This window comes from Sorex fumeus, unplaced genomic scaffold, assembly GCF_029834395.1.
Source record: "Sorex fumeus unplaced genomic scaffold, SorFum_2.1 ptg000041l, whole genome shotgun sequence".
Classification (NCBI taxonomy): domain Eukaryota; kingdom Metazoa; phylum Chordata; class Mammalia; order Eulipotyphla; family Soricidae; genus Sorex; species Sorex fumeus.
The window spans coordinates 3565922-3586424 of NW_026606098.1; the positions used below are offsets into that span (position 1 = coordinate 3565922).

At 50.4% G+C, this 20503-nt stretch overlaps 1 protein-coding gene across 2 annotated transcripts in view; it reads right to left on the reverse strand.

The window, feature by feature from the left end:
* The window catches only part of DSCAM (DS cell adhesion molecule), a 647956-nt gene that overhangs the window by 51352 nt on the left and 576101 nt on the right, over window positions 1-20503 (reverse strand). For both annotated transcript variants that reach the window (XM_056119325.1, XM_056119326.1), the window contains exons 21-22: window positions 2313-2466; window positions 1074-1191 (exon numbers count right to left, since the gene is read on the reverse strand). In XM_056119325.1, coding sequence (XP_055975300.1) covers window positions 1074-1191; window positions 2313-2466 — 272 coding nt within the window. The remainder of the gene's footprint in view (window positions 1-1073; window positions 1192-2312; window positions 2467-20503) is intronic.

The window sequence follows — 20503 nt, forward strand, 5'->3', positions numbered from 1 at the left end:
TAGGGCCAATGCTAAAGACAGACCAGTATATAAATTGCCTCTCAACTCTGAACCCATATAAACCGCTTGTGATATGGAGTCAGGGTCCTTGTCAAGACTCCACTCCGTTGGATGAGACTTGGACCCTAGCTCAAGCTAGCGCTGGCTCGGGCTAGTAATAAAGTTCTTTTGGTTTTGCATTGGGCTGGAGCGATAGCACAGTGGGTACAGTGTTTCCTTGCACGCGGCTGACCCAAGTTCGATGCCTCCCCCCCTCTCTGAGAGCCCAGCAAGCTACTGAGAGTATCTCGCCCGCACGGCAAAGCCTGGCAAGCTACCCATGACATATTCAACGTGCCAAAAACGGTAACAACAAGTCTCACAATTTGTTGTGAGATGTTACTGGTACCCGCTCGAGCAAATCAATGAACAATGGGAGGACAGTGCTACAGTGCTTTTGCATTATGGTGTGTGGACTGGGTCTCTCCACAATTGGGGATCTGAAATTCAGGCACAACTATGTAGATCTCTTCTCTGCTCCTTTGTGGATTCTCAACCCGGGTCTCGGAGCCCAGCTCTTCCTCTGAAGGGAGAAAGCACTCAGAAAAGTTCCATGGACAGGAAGCCTCTCACTCACTTTCTCCCTCCCCTCTTAGCTGCTGCCTCTGGCCATAACCCCTGAGCACAGGAGGCCAGATCTCCCCAGCACAGTCACGTTCTAGGTCTTCACATGCTTTCTCAGAGCAGGGGGCTGGGGGAGCCAGGGCAGAGGTGAGCTCAGCCTCTCCTGACTCCGGGGTCCGGGGCTCAGGGCCTCAATGAGGACCCCGAGCATCTCAGACCAGCTGATGCTGTCTCCTTTCCTGAACAGGAAGGGCGAGAGATCACATCCTTCGGAGTGAAAAAGCTAAGCTTCCCTCTGCTCCCTTGACCTTCTCTCTGTATTCAAAGAAACTCCACAAAGCGCCGGGAGGCTCCCCGGTTTCCAGGCGTGGAGTCAGAGGGAGGTGAAACCCACGCATTAGACACAGCATACGAGAGTCCTGGTCCCTCCCACGCCTCCCCACGGGCATCTACACTGGGTAACTGGTTACCTGTCCTTCATCCACTTCACTGCTGGTGACGGGTCCCCCACGGCCTTGCAGGGCAGCGCGATGTCTTTCATCCATGGGGTGGTCACCGTGCCACTGAAGGTGAGTATTCGCGCTGGAGCTGGGCAGAGACAGAGCCCGGTCAGCCCACTCACCTCCTCCTGCACAGCCCGAAGACCCTGCACCCACACCCGCCCCTGATCACCGACCTCACCCGAGAGCGGTGAGATCGTACCAACAGCCAAGCGCCCCATCAGCCCCGTTTCCCCTAACTCCGAGACTAAATCAGAGACACCTCGATGAAATATCTGGGGTCTCCTAAGCCCAGCAGAACTGAGCTGCGCTTTCCTCAAGCCCGATCATTTCCCAAAGCTGTTTATTAAGCAATTTGTCTCGACTATCCCACATGGCACCTTAGAGGTGCCTTTCCCCGTGGGAGCCAGTAGTAATGCGAAATAGAAAGGCCCTGAAGAGACAAGGAGGAGGAGGAGGAGTTGCAGGGGCCCCTGCATCGGCTCACGGCCCTCAGACGCGCTCATGGCCTGCACTGGCTCTAGCAGTAGCCGCTAGGATGAGCAGGAGCAGGTACCCGCTCTGATAAACCTAGAGGGCGCTGGGTGGGCAGTGGAGAGGCTGCCAGGAGCCTCTTTGGTGGGTCCAGAGGCAGAAGGCTGGGCCTCTCGGGAGGAAGCAGCACCCGAGGCCCAAGTGGGCAGGGCCACCAGAGCATCAACAGAGTGACACAGCAGCAGGGACAGCCAGCTCGGTGAACATGCCACGACTCAAGTCCCCCAGAAGCCAAGGGGCTGTCCCAGGACACTGCCTGGCTAGAAGCCAGCTTAGACGCTCGGCTATGCTCCACTGGACACACAGACATGGGGCACAGTTGGAAGGCCACTGCAGTGGGAGCCTGGGTCCATGACGGAGAAGAGAAGCTGCTATCCTGGGCTGCTGGGGGCGGGTGGAGACCAGACACCCCTGGAAAGCTCTGGGCTCTGGTCAGGAAGGGATGCCCAGAACCATTAGGACCTCCACTGGCGTGAGCAGCCGTGGCCCCAGGTCCCCAAAGTCTTGTCTTAGCTGTGTTGCTTTGAGCGCTGTGGGAAGGGAGACTGAGGCACTGCTGGCCCACAGTGCGTCTAACCACTGGGCTCTCTCCAGGGCCCTCCCCGGGTGCAGCACAGCCAGGGCCCAGCTCAGGCGGGACAGAGCTGCAAGGGCCGTGTGCAGGGGAGCCCCCACCTTTGGCCAAGGGCTCCACCGTGATGATCTCGCTGCTGTTGCCTCTCCCTGCCGAGGTGACTGCCACCACCCAGACGCTGTACTGCCGGTTGCGGCTCAGGTTGGGGATTCTGTAGGAAAACGAGTCGGGAGAGGCTTCAAACTCGCTGATCACCTGTGGGAGGAGACACAAACGTTCCCAGAGTCAGGGCTGACGCCACCTGTCTGCCTGGGGAAGAGTCATTGGCATTGCGCCCATGGGGGACCTCAGATGCAGAGTTAAACCCCCTCTCTCTGCAGGTCTCCCCACAAAGCTCTCACTGGGCTTGCCATGCATGGGCTTCCTCTCCTGAGAAATGGGGCTTTCCACACCGGGTGCCTCTGCAGGCCAACCAGACTAACCTTCCACCTCAGAGCACTAGGATCAGGCACAAGGCAACAACAGGCTGACTCAGAGACACTGCCCCACTGCCACACTACCACACTACCATGCTGCCACACTGCTACACTGCCATGCTGCCATGCTGCCACCTGCCACGCTGCCACACTGCCACACTACCACACTACCTGCTGCCACACTATCCACTACCATGCTGCCACACTGCCACACTATCACGCTGCCATGCTGCCACACTACCACACTGCCTCACTACCACGTTGCCACATTACCACGTGCCACGCTGCTACACTGTCAGCTGTCACACTTCCCCCTGCTGCAATCATGCTATGCCACACTGCCACACTACCACATGCCATGCTGCCACACTACCATGTTGCCACACTACCATGTGCCACGCTGCCACACTGCCATACTACCATGCTGCCATGCTGCCACGTTGCTATGCTGCCACATGGCCATGTTGCCACCTGCCATCTGCAATGCTGCCACACTACTACACTGCCACACCGCCAGCTGCCACACTGCAACACTGCAACACTACCACACTACCGCGTTGTCATGCTGCTACACTGCCACACTACCATGTGCCACGCTGCCACACTGACAGCTGCCACACTGCCATGCTGGCTCACTACCATGTTGCCACACTACCATGTACCATGCTGCCACACTGTCAGCTGCCACACTGCCACACGACCATGCTGCCACACTGCCATGATGCCACACTGCCATGCTGCCACACTGCCACGCTGCCACCTGCCATCTGCCATGCTGCTGCACTACCACACTGCCACACTGCAACACTACCACACTACCATGTTGTCATGCTGCTACACTGCCACACTACCATGTACCACGCTGCCACACTGTCAGCTGCCACACTGTCACACGACCATGCTGCCACACTGCCATGATGCCACATTGCCATGATGCCACACTGCCACGCTGCCACCTGCCATCTTCAATGCTGCCACACTACCACACTGCCACACTGCAACACTACCACACTACCATGTTGTCATGCTGCTACACTGCCACACTACCATGCTGCTATGCTGCCATGCTGTCACACTGCCACGCTGCTGGCTAGCTCAGAAAGGGAGAGCTGGCAAGGGGACAGGGAATCCTGATCCACAAGTGTAGAGCCTGTATGGTTCTGAGTGTCCCGGCCATGGTCCAGGGAGAAAAACCCAGAATGTGGTCCCAGAAGGGAGAGGCAGTACAGTTGTAGAAAGTGAGCACAAGGTAGAGAGCCTGGAGCGGAGGCCAGGGCAGGCAGTGAGGAGACACGTGAGGCGAGGGAAGGGTGCTTGAAAGGCTCGAGCCATCACTCCCAGGCCCCCTGAGAACCCACAAGGGCCACAGACACAAAGGAGAAGGGTTTTACGGGGGATTGGGGATATTCAGCCCAGGAGCATGCTCTGCTTAACATGCTGAAGAGCAAGATTCATAAAAGATCAGATTGTTGGGCCGTAACTGCATTCTGGAACAAGTCATGAATACTGAAAGGAAAGGCAAATATCCACCATCCAGCCAGGGGAACTTCCTGATTTACACTGGATATGGCGCTTCCGTGGGGTGGGGAGCTAGGAGTGAGGTCCGGGAGCTTGCCTTGCCCGTGACTGAACCGGGCTGGATCCCTGGCACCACATGGCACTCTGAGCATTACTGAGTGTGGCTTTGGAGACCCTTGGGCACAGCGTGGGTGGCCCAGGTGGTCCCTGGAGCTGCAGCCTTGAGCGTGAGAATTCCTCTGGCCTGCTTGGCCAACGATCGCTGAGAAGAGCCCCCAGGGTCCTTGAGTCTGGCTTGCAAGAATCCCTCTGGCCAAAGACATTTTATAGATCTGAACAACCCAAATTTCCACCAAGTGGTGAATGGATAAGGGAGATGCACCGGATATCTACAACGCAAGAGCAGAAGGAGAAATATACTGCTTGCATGCACTTCATTGGGTTGGTTTCAAAAACATACTGAGAGAAAGAGGCTCATCACAGAAGGCCAGCTATTTATGATTCCATTAGTATTAAATTTCCAGAACAGGCAACTTTTTATGACTAGAAAGTCGACTGGTAATTGCTGGGGATGGGGGAGGGAGGGCCTGGGAAGCAATTTTGTTAGGTAAGGGGTTCCTTTGGGGACAGCAAAATCTTCTAAAATTGGAGGCTGCATCTAAATATAGCAATTCAGTAAAAATCTTAGTAATACTAAGCACTTAATAGTACATGTCAGAAGCATGAATTGTATGGTTTGTGGATTATTTCTAAAAAGTGTTACAAAAAGTCCAGACTGTTATAAAAAGTCCAGAAATGCAGAGAAGCTGAAACACAAGAATCATAAAGAAAATCTGATTTAGTCAAGAAAAATGGACCCATAACAGACAGAGATCAGATTTAGCAGACACAGCTACCGAGACCGTATTAGGATTGATTGCAAGTGCAGGTTAAAGCATTGAAGCCGACACCTGGAGGGGACGACAAGGCCCAGCCAGACTGGAAATGAAACCACACGTGTGAGGGAACAAGGCACCGTGCTAGGTAAATAGCATGTCAGACACGCAGAGGAAGTGGTCAGTGAACTTGAGAGAAAGGTACGGAGAGAGGCACAGAGAGAGAGAGAGAGAGAGAGAGAGAGAGAGAGACAGACAGACAGACAGACAGACAGACAGCAGACAGAGAGACAGAGAAAGAGAGGGAAAAAGAGACAGAGAGGAAGAGAGAGAGGGAGAGAGAGAGAGAGAGGGAGTGAGAGAGGGAGGGAGAGAGGAAAGAGAGGGGAGAGAAAGGGAGAAAGAGGGAGAGAGAAGAGAGAGGGAAAGAGAGAAGAAAGAGGGAGAAAGAAGAGAGAAAGAGAGAGAAGAGAGAGAGGAGAGGAAGAGGGAGAGAGAGAGAAAGAGTGGGGAGAAGAACAGGAAAAAGTGAAGAAATAGGGGCTGAAAATTTACAGGTTTGATGAGAACCAGAGACCCGTAAAACTAAGCCTCTTTGAAGTCCAAGCACATAGGGAGAAAAACACACCCAGATACATACTCATACTATTCAAAGTCAACCAGTGACCACCTGAACAGCAGCCAGGACATCCTGCTAGATAGGGAAGAACAAGGTAAGGATGCCCACAGAGAGCCTGCTAAAGCAACCAAGAGTCAAACGTCCCCCATCCCCACCTTCTATGCTCCACCCCAGGCCCTGGGAATGTAAGAGGTGGGCATTGGGAAGGTGACTGGGTCATAGGGTTGGCATGAGGGTTCCTGTTCCTGGAGGATGACTTCCTCCTCAACCCACCACTATGGCACCATGACCCCGAACTTTCAGCCTCTAGAACTCTGAGAACACTATTCCACCTAAGGTAATGACATCAGGATAGAGGCAGGAGGGTGCAATGGACAGTGGTGGAGGATGTTGGTGGTGAGTAGTAACACACTTTTGTGGCGAATAACACATCTTTTTGGAGAAGGTGCCAATTGTATCCCAATTGTGTTGTTGAAGCCTGAGCTAAGACCCCAAGTGTGTAGACAAAGCAGTACATTTTAATTATTCATTTATTTATGGGAGGGGGGGTTGGGGCCATGCCCCAGGGTGCTCAGTGTTTGTTCCTAGCTCTGCAATCAGGGGTCACGTTTGGTGCTGGGGGCCAAATCCAGGTCCATCACCTGCAATGCATGCATTTTAATGTTTAGACGATCTCTTTGGTCTAGTGAGGCACTGTTAAAGAACTGAAAGTAGAAGATTAATACTACTAGAATTTTTTTTTTAGAGATTTTATTTATTTATTTATTTATCTGCTTTTTGGGTCACACCCAGCGATGCTCAGGGGAACTCCTGGTTTTGCACTCAGAAATTACTCCTGGTGGTGCTTAGGGGACCATATGAGATGCTGGGGATCAAACCCAGGTCAGCCATGTGCAAGGCAAACGCTCTACCCGCTGTACTATCACTCCGGCACCCAACTACTAGAATTTTAAACCTAACAAACATATTTCAAGATGAAAGAGAAATAGTTTTCCAAACACAAAAACAAACTGAAGGAATTCATCATGCACGGAACCACAATTAAATCTGGAAGCGAGTGCCTGCAGATGCGTAAATGGAAGGGAAATGACATTACGAACAGAAGAATACTACTAAGCTATAATAATTAAAATACAAAAATAAAAGGTGCAGGCGGCCAGGTTTGATCCCCTGTATCACATGGTTCCATTAGCATTGCCAGGAGTGAGCCCCCAAGCATCAACACTGGTTTTGCCCCTGAGCACTGCTAGCATTTAAAATATTTAATTTTTTTTTTTAAAAAGAGGAAACTATGCATTTTGCTCCAGTGTGATGGAATGGAAGAGGCTCATGCTAAGTGGAATAAGTCATCAGGAGATAGGCAAATACTGATCTCCAGTTCCTAAGAAGGAAAGGCAGGGAGGAAACAGACCATGGGCAAACAGCCGTGGATTCAGGACAAACAGAACTGAGAGGATGAGAGGAAGAGCGGCGGGAGGGAGTGGATGAAGGCAGGAGGGTGCAATGGACAGTGGTGGAGGATGTTGGTGGTGAGTAACACAGTTTTGTGGCGAATAGCACATCTTTTTGGAGAAGGTGCCAATTGTATCCCAAAACATATACAGTCATGTAAACCAACCAAACAAACAAAACAAACACTGTCCTCCCATTGTTCATTTGATTTGACCCAGTAACATCTCCATTGTGAGACTTCTTACGAACAGAAGAATACTACTAAGCTATAATAATTAAAATACAAAAAATTCTTGTTACTGTGTTTGGCATATTGAATACTCTCGGTAGCTTGCCAGGCTCTCCAAGAGGGGCAGAGGAATCAAACCTGGCTTGGCCAGGCTGGCCGTGTGCAAGGCAAATGCCCTACCGCTGTGCTATCATTTCCTAAATAAGAAATGTGAAGCATGTTTTCTCCAAGCAGAAGAAAAAATGACATCAGCTAGAAATATGGGTGTACACAACAGAATAGACGTGGAAGTGAGGAGTATGTTTGGGAATGATGGAGAGTCTATTCTCGTTAAACAGGGAAGAAATTTGGCTGAACTGGGTTCATGTGTGGAGTTTTGTGGACGATGATGGCAACAGCACTGTGCGTTGCACTGAGGATACTTGTGAGCAAACGGTTGAGGCAAACGGCTTGGTGACTCCTGCCAGCTTAGCGTTGGAGATTCAAGGAGAGAGAAGTGAGTAAGATGAAGAAAGTCAGACCAGGATGTAGGTTTGGAAGCGCCAAGGCTCTCCCTCATGTGGGCGATGAGAGCATGTTAGGGTGGGACCCCCCCCCACACACACATGAGTGCAGACTGGCACCTGCATGAGGAGGAGGCAGATATGGGTGTATAGGGTGGGCTTTCCCTGCCACCCCAGGAGAAAGGCACCCCCCTGCCTTGTAGGATTAGGGGTGAAGAGATGCTACGGCGGGTGGGCCGTGGAGCAGTTTGTCCCCACATTGGCGTTCTTCCAGGGGAGCGAAACCGGGTCCAGGAGCTATTCGGCAGGACCTAGGACTGGGCTCCATAGCCCAACAATCCTGAACTGCAGCCTTGGGTGGGGTCGCCTGGAGCCATCAGGGGTGGGGCCTGGGGGCTCTTTTCCACCCCCGGAATTGCTATAGGGCGAGCTGCAGGTGGACAGTGCTTTAGGGACACAGAGAAGGATCTGGGCTCCCTTAGGCCTCTGGGGCATAGTCTTGCATGAAAGGGAGCTTGGCTCATTTGCCCACTTCTCCTGCAGAAGCAGCCCCACTGGGACCTGGGTGCACTTGAGACCCCTTAAAGTCTCTCGCATCTCCTTTCTCTGTCCCACTCCTGGGTGGGAGGGTGGCTTGTAGGGAGGCAGGCTGCAGAGTCGGTGCCTGGGGGACGAGTGGGGACATGGAACACTGAGGGTTGAGTGATGGGGGCGGGATGCAGGACCCCAGAGTGTCCAGCATACTGGCCGCCTGGCCTCCCCAGCGTGGTTTCAGGCGACGAGATTTCCCGGGGGTGATGAAACCCTCTCAAACGGGATAAGGCCTCAAGAGGGGCAACGGCAGCACAGCCCTCAGCCCCACGGGGAGGGGTAAGAACTACAACCACAAAACCAGGCCCCCGGTGCTCACCGCACTCCAGCCGGTCAGCACCGTCATTAGGGCTTTCCAGCCTCCAGGAATAAGTATGGGTCAAGCCCACAAGTGTGGCTTTTTTTCCCCTCATAAGCTTGGTCGGGTCCAGGTGTAGAAAGGGGGAGTGGCGGCTCAGTCTTGTAACTTGCTTGTCTACACTGCCTGCCTTCTACAAACCTCAGGCCCACCCACTCTCACCTTGCACATGGTGGAGTAAATCCTGCCTGGTATGCAGCTGCCACCACTGTGCTCCCGGCCCTGAAGATCACAACAGGTACAAATGCCCACTGGACAACAGTCCCTCCCCGGGCAGAGCCTTGCCCATAGCCACCAGTTGGCCTCTAGGAGCAAAGCGAGTGTCCACCGGGCAAAAAGAGGGCTTCAGAGCTCTTGCCCAGATCCACTGATGAGGTGAGTGCATGGTGGTGTGATGTGTGTGTGCAGACACACATCTACACTCCATAGTCTCAACTGTCTCACACACACACACACACACACACACACTCTTTATAACACTACGGGAAAAAGAGTGCCTCCAGCCAGAAGTGTAGATGGGGTTTGGTTTTGGCCAGATGAGGAAATGACCCCCGGCTGTGTGTCTGCTCCTATTCTGGAATGCTCCATGGCTGTGGGCTTGCTGACTTACTTTGACCAAGCCTCATGCTGTACACATTCAAACTTCTGCCCTTACGGAGCATGAAACATCCACAGAATGTTAAACAATATTTACCAAATAAGGATTTCCGTGAAGAGCACTTCACAATTAGTGGAAACTCAGGCAAGTTTCTGGTCTATATGGTACAATAGGTCCTAGACTACCTCTAAAATATGCATCTTATTTAACCCCTGCCTGCAACCAGTGCAGGGATTTTTTTTTTAAATCAATAATAAAAATATGCTTTCTTACGCAAGGATAAACTTATTCCACTTCCTGAGGAGATCAAACAGAGGAAAAAGGAAACAGGTTTGTGCCCACTCAGTTTGTGGACAGGTCTCCAGGGTGAAGGGAAGCAGAGATTGGAAGGGCAAAGCTGACGCCATGATAGGCCCAGAAATGAGAAAAATCAGGGAGGCCTCAGATTCAGTTTCTGTAACTGAAACAGATTCAGTTTCCCTGCAATGAAACAATGTGTAACTAGCCGACCTGAACCCACCTGGGAAGTTCCTGGGCCCAATACATGCTCAATCATTCACTATGCCTCAATTATAATGCCCCCCAAATTATCTTTTGTCAACCCTAAGGAAAGAGTAGCTTATGTAGCCATGAACTGTTACTGGAAATGATTGTTTAACTATTGCCTGACCACTATTACTTGCCAAAACACCTTTGTTTGGTAACTAGGTAAGGTTTTTTTTTCTGAAACAATAAGGCATGCACTGCTTATGTAATCAAACCCTATATAAACTGTTTGCTGCCTGAAATTGGGGTCGCTATCAAGAGACCACTCTATGGGTGAGAGTGTTGACCCCAGTTGACTGGAATAAAACTCCTACTGCTTTTGCATTATCGAGTTCAGGTCTCTGTCCGTCTTGCCGCTTGGGAACCCAAAATTCCGGGCTTAACAAAACACCGTCCGGGGGGAACCATCCAAATGACGCAAGTGCTCCCTGCTTTCTTCAGGAGATCCAGAGTGCTCGTAAGACTTTACTTCTTCTCTTGGAGTTTCCGCAAAGGTCTCAAAAAGTGGGAGCGTGTGTGTGTGTGTGTGTGTGTGTGTGTGTGTGTGTGTGTGTGTGTGTGTCTCGGAGGAGCCGAGCTTCTGGAGAGACACCGAGCTTCGAGGAAGCCTGCGGGGAGCTGGGAGTCTGGAGAGAAAGGGGCTGGTGACCACACCCCAGGGCGGCGGAGGCGGGGGAGGGGGGGAACAGCCGGTGGAGCAGTCATGTTGGACCAGTCCATGTGGGGGACAAGGTCTGCTCAGAGCTGACGGGCCCTCTGCTGGGTTAGGACATCCCATGTGACCCCAAATATGGGCTGTGTTGGCAGGGACGGTGTTCAGAGTGGGCCACACCAACATGCAAATGCTCTTTCTCTCTGACAGTGGCACTTATCTGCGAGAATGCTTGGTCAGCTACGGTCACCAAGGTCCAGCATTAACGACGAGAAGCAAAAGAGCTAAATGGCGGGGGGGGGGGGGGGGGGCAGAATCAATCCCAAGCTCCTTCGGCAGCCAAGCAAATCTGTATGATTAAACCCTTCTCCTCCTAAGTGTTCAGGCAAAGATGCCTATTCTGAAGGGGACAATGAGGGGGACTTCCTTAGCAAACACTCTCCCCACTGCTTTAACATGAGCTGTGAGGCACTAACTTCGCTGACATTTCATTAATTGGCTGTTCCTGTCTATCAAATTCCCTAAACGGGGCAATCTGTGCTCACAGTGACGTGGGTGCTCTTTTCTGCCCTCATGGAACATGAGGCATCCACAGAACATTAGACAATATTCACAAAATAAGGATCTTTATAAAATAAATAATTAATTAAATCTCCATTTGATTGTGGGGTGCTCCCTTGAAAGGTTGGGCTTTCAGTGAGAAGAGGTTTACTTCATTTACATCTTGCTCCTGTTACCTAAGCCCGCATGATTGGCCAAAGATGCAAGAGCATTAAGTAAGCGTGGAGGAAATGGGAGCTTCAGTTTCAGGGCCAACCGGACAGAAAATTGTAGCATAAAAATAAGCAAGCACGGTGCATTTTCTTAGGACTTAGGGCCAGAAAGGTAGGGCAGCGGCGGGGCACTTGCTTGCATGTTGTAGGTCTGTTTTGATCTCTTGCACCTTATAGTGCTCCCCAAGCCCCACCAGGAGTGATCCCCAAGTGCAGAGCCAGGAGTAAGTCTTGAGCACTGCCGGGTCTGGCTCTAAAACAAAAATAAACAGAATATTTAAAAAAAGAAGGAGGGGTCGGAGCAATAGCACAATGGGTAGGGCGTTTGCCTTGCACGCGGCCGACCAGAGTTCGATCCCCGGCATCCCATATGGTCCCCCAAGCACTGCCAGGAGTAATTCCTGAGTGCAAAGACAGGAGTGATCCCTGAACATAGCTGGGTGTGACCCAAAAGGCAAAAAAAAGGGAGAGAGAAATATTTTTGAGAAAATATGCTTTTGAGAAAATATACTTTTATTGGTATTTAAAAATGCTATTTTCTATTTCCTCTATGGATACTTTTATTTATTTATATTTTTTTGCTTTTTGGGTCACACTCGGCAATGCTCAGGGGTTACTCCTGGCTCATGCACTCAGGAATCACTCCTGGCTGTGCTCAGGGGACCATATGGGATGCTGGGAATCAAACCTGTGTTGGCCATGTTGGCTGCGTGCAAGGCAAATGCCCTACCCGCTGTGCTATCGCTCCAGCCCCTATGGATACTTTTTAATAGCATTTTCAGAAGTTTTTCATAACAGACAACACAAAATACATTATTTTGTTTGTGCTTTGGGACAAAAAAGCTGAGAAGCAAAGCTGGTACGGTGTTTGCCTTGCACGCAGCTGACCCAGGTTTGATTCCTCCACCCCTCTCGGAGAGCCTGAAAAGCTACCAAGAGTATCTCACCCGCATGGAAAAGCCTGGCAAGCTACCCGGGACGTATTCGATATGCCAAACACAATAACAAGAGTCACAATGGAGATGTTACTGGGCCCGCTCGAGCAAATTGATGAACAAAGGGAGGACAGTGACAGTGACAGTGCTTTGGGACAGGAATGGGGCTTGGGATGGATACATTCCAAATATGGTGGAGGGAAGGTGTAATGGAGGTGGGATTGGTGTTTGAACATTAAATGTAATCAAATACTGTGAACTACCTTATAAAATAAAATTTTTTTTAAATGCGACTTTTCTTTGGGTAGTTCTTAAATTGTCTAGTCCTACTGTCTTCACAATGCAGGAAAAAGAGCCACTTAGATTTTATTAGACCTGATATATGTGAACTAATCTTAAATGTATGGCTTTAACTTGGTTAAACATTTGTTGTAAGAGAAGACTTGGGATGACTTCATGACTGTGTGAATATGGGAAGAACCATGGAGAACCTTTGGTTGCATGTGCGAGGCTCAGGGCTTGATACCTGGAACCATACAGTCACTCATGCACCCTGGGTGGTCCCTGGCACTATACAGTCCTCTGGTTCATCTCCAGCATCACACCACTGGACCTGAGCAGCAAACCAATCAGTGCCACACAACTCGACCGAATGCTGCCAGGAGCGACCTCCAGGCTCCCAAGCTCACAATTTTTTAACCAAAGAACTCTCCTGCACTGGCATCAGCTTGTTTCTTTTCCCCACAGTCTAGTATTCCTTCTTACTTCCGCTCCGTGGCAGCATGAAGCAGGAGCCCCGCACATTTGTGGCCTGGGGTTGTCAATTATTCCCAGCTTGTCATAAATTCCTGTTAGCCTTTGAGAAAACATGCCGTTTTATTTTTTTCCCCATCTAAAATGTACTGGAGAGGCCAGGAGAGAATGCGGGGCTTAAGTCATCTGTCTGGCTTGTGCCCCACCTTAGTTGGATCCCTGGTCATCCCAGCATTGCTCGGTGTGTGCCCGAGGATGCCGGGACACCCCGGGACTAGCTGGGCAATCCCTGGCACCCAAGACTTGAGCAGCAACCACAACTTTGAGCTCTTGGATCACACTGTCAGCCTGGAGGAAAGGGTCCCTGTGCTTCCTGAGCAACGCTTGGGAGGCCTCCCCCCAAATGAAACACAATAAACATGTTAGAACCTGTTGATGCTGCAATCTGAAACTTATGAATCACTTTGGACTGAACCGGCTTTGAGGGTGGGTAAGGAGATGAGGTGGGGCGGGGGTTGACAGTGTGGTTCTTCAGAAATGACAAAGTCAGGACATGTATCCGAGAAGTGACTCGGGGCCAGTCCTATGCATGAAGGCCAGACCCTCCGAGATGCAGATGAAGGTTGGAGAGGGGGCTCCGGGGTACCAGTGCCCACCCAGGGAAGGCTGGAGCCGGATGAACCACTGGGGGGGGAGTGGGGGGAAGAAACGAGGCATCAACCAAAGAAGACACGAGAAGACGTAGAAGGGGTGTGAGAGGATGTAGAAGGGGGAGTGAGAGGACGAAGAGGGGCGAGAGAGGATGTAGACGGGGAGTGAGACGACGTAGAGGGGTGCAAGAGGACGTAGAAGGGGCTGTGCGTTCCAGACCTTTCTCCTGACAGTGCCGTCCCACGGCCGCTCCCCTGCGTGGAGAGAGAGTCGCATGGGCAGGTGGGGGCCCCTGGAACCCTACCTGCAGAAGGAGCCCGAGCACCCCTCTGAGCCGCCCGCCCCCCTACTCGGGAGGTGCAGCCTCGCGAGACCCCACGCCTCGCCGTGGGGTGCCTGGGCTCTCCCCGGAGGATCCCCAGGTCCGTTCCTTTCGTCCTCCCCTACCCCTGAGGCAAACGTGAGCCAGTCCTCTCCTCCCGACAAGTCTTCCTCGCAGGGAAGAGCCCCGGGCCCGCACGGTGCCCACTGTCTTTCCCGTCCTAAGCCGCTCCTCACTCCAGCAGAGACCATGACTGCCTGGGGTGCTGGGGACCAGGACCGGAGTGCAGACCGCGAGGGCCCTGGGCTGCTGGATGCGCCCTGGGGTGCTGGTGGGGTTGCACCATGAGGGGCTTGCTCAGACTTTCCCATCCTGACCCTCGAGGAGACTGAGGTGGTCAAGCAGGAGGGCAGTGACCCCTCCCCTTCTCCTGCTGTCTGTCTGCCTGCCTGTCTGTCTGTCTGTCTGTCTGCCTGCCTGCCTGTCTGTCTCTGCTACTGCCTCCCTCGCTCCCCATATCTCCCACTGACACCACTGGGATAGCAAGGAGACCTACGTCCTTAGGGGAACTATTCCAGACCCCCAAACCAGCTCTAAGTCACAGTCTCGGGGCTAGAGTGATAGCACAGCAGGTAGGGCTTTTGCCTTGCAGGCGGCCGACCTCAGTTCCCAGCATCCCATATGGTCCCCTGAGCACCGCCAGGGATAATTTCTGAGTGCAGAGCTAGGAGTAACCCCTGAGCATCACCAGGTGTGAACCCCCCCAAAATATTTTTTTAAAAAGTCACAGCCTCGTTGTTTATCTCTGGGCTCATCCTGGAGAGATGAGCGCAGGGTCCAGCTCCCGGCTGTGGCTATGTGGTAGGGACAGGCCCAGGTTTATTCATACACAGGTCCACTCCACACCTGAGATGGCAAAGGCCAGTGCTGGCATAGGGGTCCCCACACCTGCGCTCCCTTCCAGGTACTCCCCTTTCTCGGTGATTGTTTTAGGTCTGCATGGTGGATCTCCAATTCTGAAGTACCCCACAACTACCAACAAGCACATTTAAAGGGGTTTGGGGTGGGGACAGGCTGGACCCTGAGATTCAGGCCATCCCAGACATAAGCTGACCCTGGCTCCTCCCAGATCAACTTTCGTCCCACACTACCTTTACCTGGTGCTACTCGTTTTAATTTTTTTCATAAGATAAAAATCAGTCCCAGTGGTGGAAATTCTAAACAATAATGGTGCATAATTTGTCAAAATAATAAATGTAATCAGAGTAGAGAGTTAAGTAGAAATCATCTGCCTCACAGGCATTGGGAGGGGTGGGAGGGGGGTATATTGGGGTTCTTGGTGGTGAAAAATAAGTACTGGTGAAGGGAAAGGTGTTTGGTCATTGTATGACCGAGACTTAAACCTGAAAGCTTTGTTAACTTTTCCCATAGTGATTCAATAAATAAATATAACAAAAAAAAAATCAGTCCCAATGAACTATTTAAGTGCTCTTTTAAAATTTCTGTAGAACCAGGGGTCGGAGCAATAGAACGGCAAGTAAGGTGCTTGCCTTGCACATGGTTGGCCTGGGTAAATCTTGGGTACCCCATAGGACACTGCCAGGAGTGACCCCTGAACGCAGAGCCAGGAGTAAGCCCTGAGAACTGTCAGGTGTGACTGAAAAACAGAAAAGAGAGAAATGCCTGTAGAATCAGATGTTTAGCCATAATGGCCAGATTCGTCGCGAATCTTCCACACTGGCCACCTCAGCTCTGAGCTTGGGAGTCTTTGTGTGTCTCATCCCTGACACCCTGCCTGGTCCTTGCCCGTCCCTGTGTGTTTGGGGTCCCTACCTGGGTTCCACTCAGGGGCTTCTGGCATGTTGTCTCCAGTTCTAGCCTCTCTGGGCAAGGCTCAATCTCCTTCTGGGAACCTGTTGGCTTTCCCTCTTTTATTCCCCAGAAACCCTCAGTGGCTCCCATCAGCCACCATCTGAACTGTCCCCAGAAAGCACATGCTTGGTGAGTCTCACAATGACCTAGAAATTATTTGAATTAAAAAAAATATGTAGGGAAAGAGGGTGGAGGGCCGGTAGGCTCATATCAAATTATTCAGCATGTCTGATAGCTATAAAAAGAATTCCACTTAAAATTTTTCAATTAACTTTTTAATGAAAAACAAATTCTATCAAAGAAAGATGGTGCCTGAAGAATTTCTAATATCCGATTATTAACGTGCAGCTCAGAAAAAAAAAACTTGATTGCTCTGATTTCGTAGATGGAACGTTTCACAGCAGTGATTAAATAACCTCCCCCAAAGCAGAATAAACACAACAGATAGCGCTTTTAATTATAGGACATAAACACTTGCAGAGGGTATGAATCTGCTCCATGGCAGAGAAATGGCCTGGGCTATATTGAGAATAAGCAGTTGACTGCATCAACTGAGATTTGTCTGCTGTTTAAATTCCCGTGTAAGGTGCCGTTTTTCCCTCGTGGACACTTTAGTTTACTATTTCACCTCTAAATGAAGATGCTATGGCACAGAGGGCTTCCGGAGGGTTGGACTGGCGTGGCCAGTGTCACAGGAAGGAGAACCAATTCAAGCTGCTTCCTGGGCCCTTGGGTATCTGCCCAGATACGAGAGACCAGCGGCTACCTCAGCAAAAACCTCCCAAAGACAAAACATCAGATTGTTGGTCTTCTAAGCGGAAAGATTATCGTTAGAACATTTCATAAGTGGATTGAAGTTGCTGTCTAGGAAAGGCAGGGAAGAAACTCCCCTCTCCCGGGTACTGTTTAGGACCTGGGGTACTGCGGTGAGCCAGACCACTATCCCTGGGTCCTTCTTTAACCCAAGTCTTTGGAATTTAAGGTCCTTCTTACCCTGAGTCTTAATGCCTGCCCTTTACCAAGCCCTGTGGTCATACCAACCACCTGCCAAACAAACGATGTGTCCCCCCTGCATGACCCACTTAACTACATCGGGAAGGTCCTATTCAAGAAGTTCTGCGCCGAGATGCCAAACTACTAAATCATTCTAGTTCCACAGCATGTAGAGCACATGGCTGCACACGCAATCTCCAAATTTTACAGTATTGACAGGCCAGTAGAAGCACAAAAGACTAGATGTAAAATTTGCGTAAAAGCCTAATAAGCTCAATGAGTGAAAACAACTACACAGACGGCTCAACTAGTACCTAACAGCTCAGTAAATACTCAGGTAATGCCGTTAGTATCACCATTGTTAGATATATGTTCTTATAAGCAGTATAAATTATTTTGAGCCCACTAAGGTCCATGTTTGGTTAGGTGGGTAACTGGGACATTGGTGGAGGGAAGGTCACACTGGTGGTGGGATTGGTGTTGTAACTTTGAATAACTGAAACTCCTGTGTTACAAACAACTTCGTAAATCACAGTGCTTAAATAAAGTTTCAAACCTTAAAAAAAATTAGAAGTTCTGTGCCAGACTTATTGGCATCCCACTACATCTCACAAAAGAAAAATTAGTAGGAAAGGCTATTGTTAATCATAAAAATAAGAGGTGCATAAAACGCGAATTTGGGAAAAGTGTGCGTATTTCCACTGTTCTAAGTGAGAAAGAAATGAGGATTTACTATAGCAAACCAACAGGCCAGAACCAAGAAATCTGGACTTCGTGAAAATTATGGTGATGACTAGAGGGACAGGGGAGTGAGAGGAGGGTCTCTCCGGGGAGCAACCACCCTGGAATGCTGGTGCTGGGGGTCAGGGCTGATAATTCTACACACCAGAGCTGTATAACGAACCCCCTGAAATCCCTTAGCATTGTAAGCCAATGAGAAGTCACTGGAAGAAAATAAAAAAAAATGAAAATGTTAAATATAAAAAGAAAGAAGGTTGTCATAAATTACTTCTACTCCCTATTTTTAAAAAAAGAAATATATAGCACTATAGCACTGTCCTCCCATTGTTCATCAATTTGCTGGAGCAGGCACCAGTAATGTCTCTATTGTGAGACTTGTTGTTACTGTTTTTGGCATATCGAATATGCAACGGGGAGCTTGCCAGGCTCTGCTGTGCAGGCGGGATACTCTTGGTAGCTTGCTGGGATCTCCAAGAGGGGAGGAGGAATCCAACCCAGTCGGCCGCATGCAAGGCAAACGTCCTACCTGTTGTGAATACAAATTTACTTTGAATGGAAAGCCTCGGCCTTCGGTTTTATTTTTTTGATCTCTGCCAAGACAGTCCTTTGAGAAATATTCAGAAATGAATGAAAAGTTATGATATGATGGGGAAGATCACAATATAAATATGTCTTCAAGACACCCTTGGACTATGACATGTATGTGTCTAGGTATAAGAACCATCAACATGAACAGCTGTATGATCAAGAGGGGAATATTATTCAACGCAATAACCTATGACTGTGTATTCCAAGGTTTAAAAACCACTGGACTGATTTTACCCTTTATTGAATTCTAATTTTTAAATTTTTCTTTCTGGGCCACAGCCCGTTCCTCCTGGCTCTGGGCTCAGCGATCACTCCTGGCAGGGTCCCGGAATGCTATGGGATGCCAGGGATTGAACCCTGGTTGACTGTGTGCAAGGCCAACACCCTACCCTCTGTACTCTCTTTCTGGCCCCTCTTTAATGAACTCTGAATCAGAGCATTGAATGTCAAGTTTCGAAAGTGAATAGGCAGATTTGTGTTCCAGGAAGTGTTTATAGGTTAGGATGGAAACTCTGAGGATTGAAGTTTATAAGGTACATAATTCTTGTGGACCACGATGGCCACATCCTTTTGAGTTGTGATGGTCCTCCCTGGACCCTGCTCTCAGGGAGCACTGAGTTCTGCTCCAGGTCCTGTGGGAAAGTTCCCCCGCTGGGAAGGAGCCCAGTGGAAAGGGGAGTCAGTGCCCTTGCGGGGTAATCACGTTGGAGGCGGGTTGCAGTGGACCTCAGAGCAGGATGAGGCATAAGATCAGCTTCTGCACGCCCGTGGTCTGTTTTGAGGGTGGCCACAGCTGCTGTGGGTGAGGCAATACCAAGGCCACGCCTGGAGCCAACTGGCAAGTGAGCTGCAATCTTGGGCAGACAGTTCTGTGGGATTGTGTGGCCAAAGAGATTCTGGGGCTAGTTTTGGAAAATGTGTTCCATCTGGACATCTGTTTTTCTCCGCCCCCCCCCCCCAACCAACCTTTTGCTTTGTTTTTGGTTTTTGGGTCACACCCAGTGATGCTTAGGGGTTACTCCTGGCTCTGCACTCAGGAATTACTCGTGGAGGTGCTCAGGGCATGATATGGGGTGCTAGGAATTGAACTGGGTCAGTCATGTACAAGGCAAATACCCTCCCTGCCAGTGCTATCATTCCAGCCCTTTCTCTTTCCCTTTTACAACTTCAAGGCTGGGCTCAGGATGGTCACCTTGCTCTCAACTTTCAAGTAAGTGTCTCCTGCATTCTGACAGTGAGAGCCACTGGGCAGTGGCCAAATGCTCAGTGAAACGAATGACCATGAGACAGAGGCCAAGTCTCAAGTATGGATTCAACACCAGATGGAGTTTGACTGGCCAGACCTTGGAGGGTCAGTTAAAGGGGAAAGAAGAAGCCTCTCAGGATTGAATTACAAACAACATGCCCAGAGAATCCAGATCTGAGAGCACAAAAACCAGAGAGAAAATTTAGAAAATTTAGACGCTTCCCAGAGCGTCCTTTTTGTAATCAGTTTCATTTATCCAGGATAACCTGATGGGATGTGGCACTCAACAGTGCTAGGGCACTTTCCCCCGAGTCTTCTGGCCGTGATAAGGTGCTTAGTGCAGAGTTAGCCTGGATATCTATCAAGCCTCGAGAGAGCCCATGAAAATGCACCAGTGCGCAGCTGAACTCACTGGTGTACAAGGAAGGAGGCTGAGCCCTGACACTGCCTCCAAGGAGCTGCCAAATGTCTAGCATTGCTGTTGTAAGCCCCTTAGCGAGGCGGGTACATGGGAAGATGGCTTTACCATCCATACCTTGTTTTTAGTCTGGTTTTGGGGGGTTATACGTATAGAGGGCTGGAGCAATAGCACAGTGGGTTGGGTGTTTGACTTGCACGCAGCCAACCCAGGTTCAATTCCTCTTCCCCTTTCGGAGAGGCTGGAAATCTACCAAGAGTATCCCACCCGCAGGGCAGAGCCTGGCAAGCTCCCGTGGTGTATTTGATATGCCAAAAACAGTAACAATAAGTCTCACAATGGAGACGTTACTGGTGCCTGCTCGAGCAAATTGATGAACAATAGGAGGGCAGTGCTACAGTATATCAGGAGGTGCTCAGGGTTCACTGTGCACTCAGAGATCACTCCCGGTAGGCCCAGGGGACTCTATGGGGTGCTGAGAATCAAACCCAGGCCAGCCACGTGCAAGACCAATGCCCTACTCTCCATACTAGCGCTCCGGCTTCTCCCTTTCCATGCCTCAACACATCCGCTGAACAGGCAA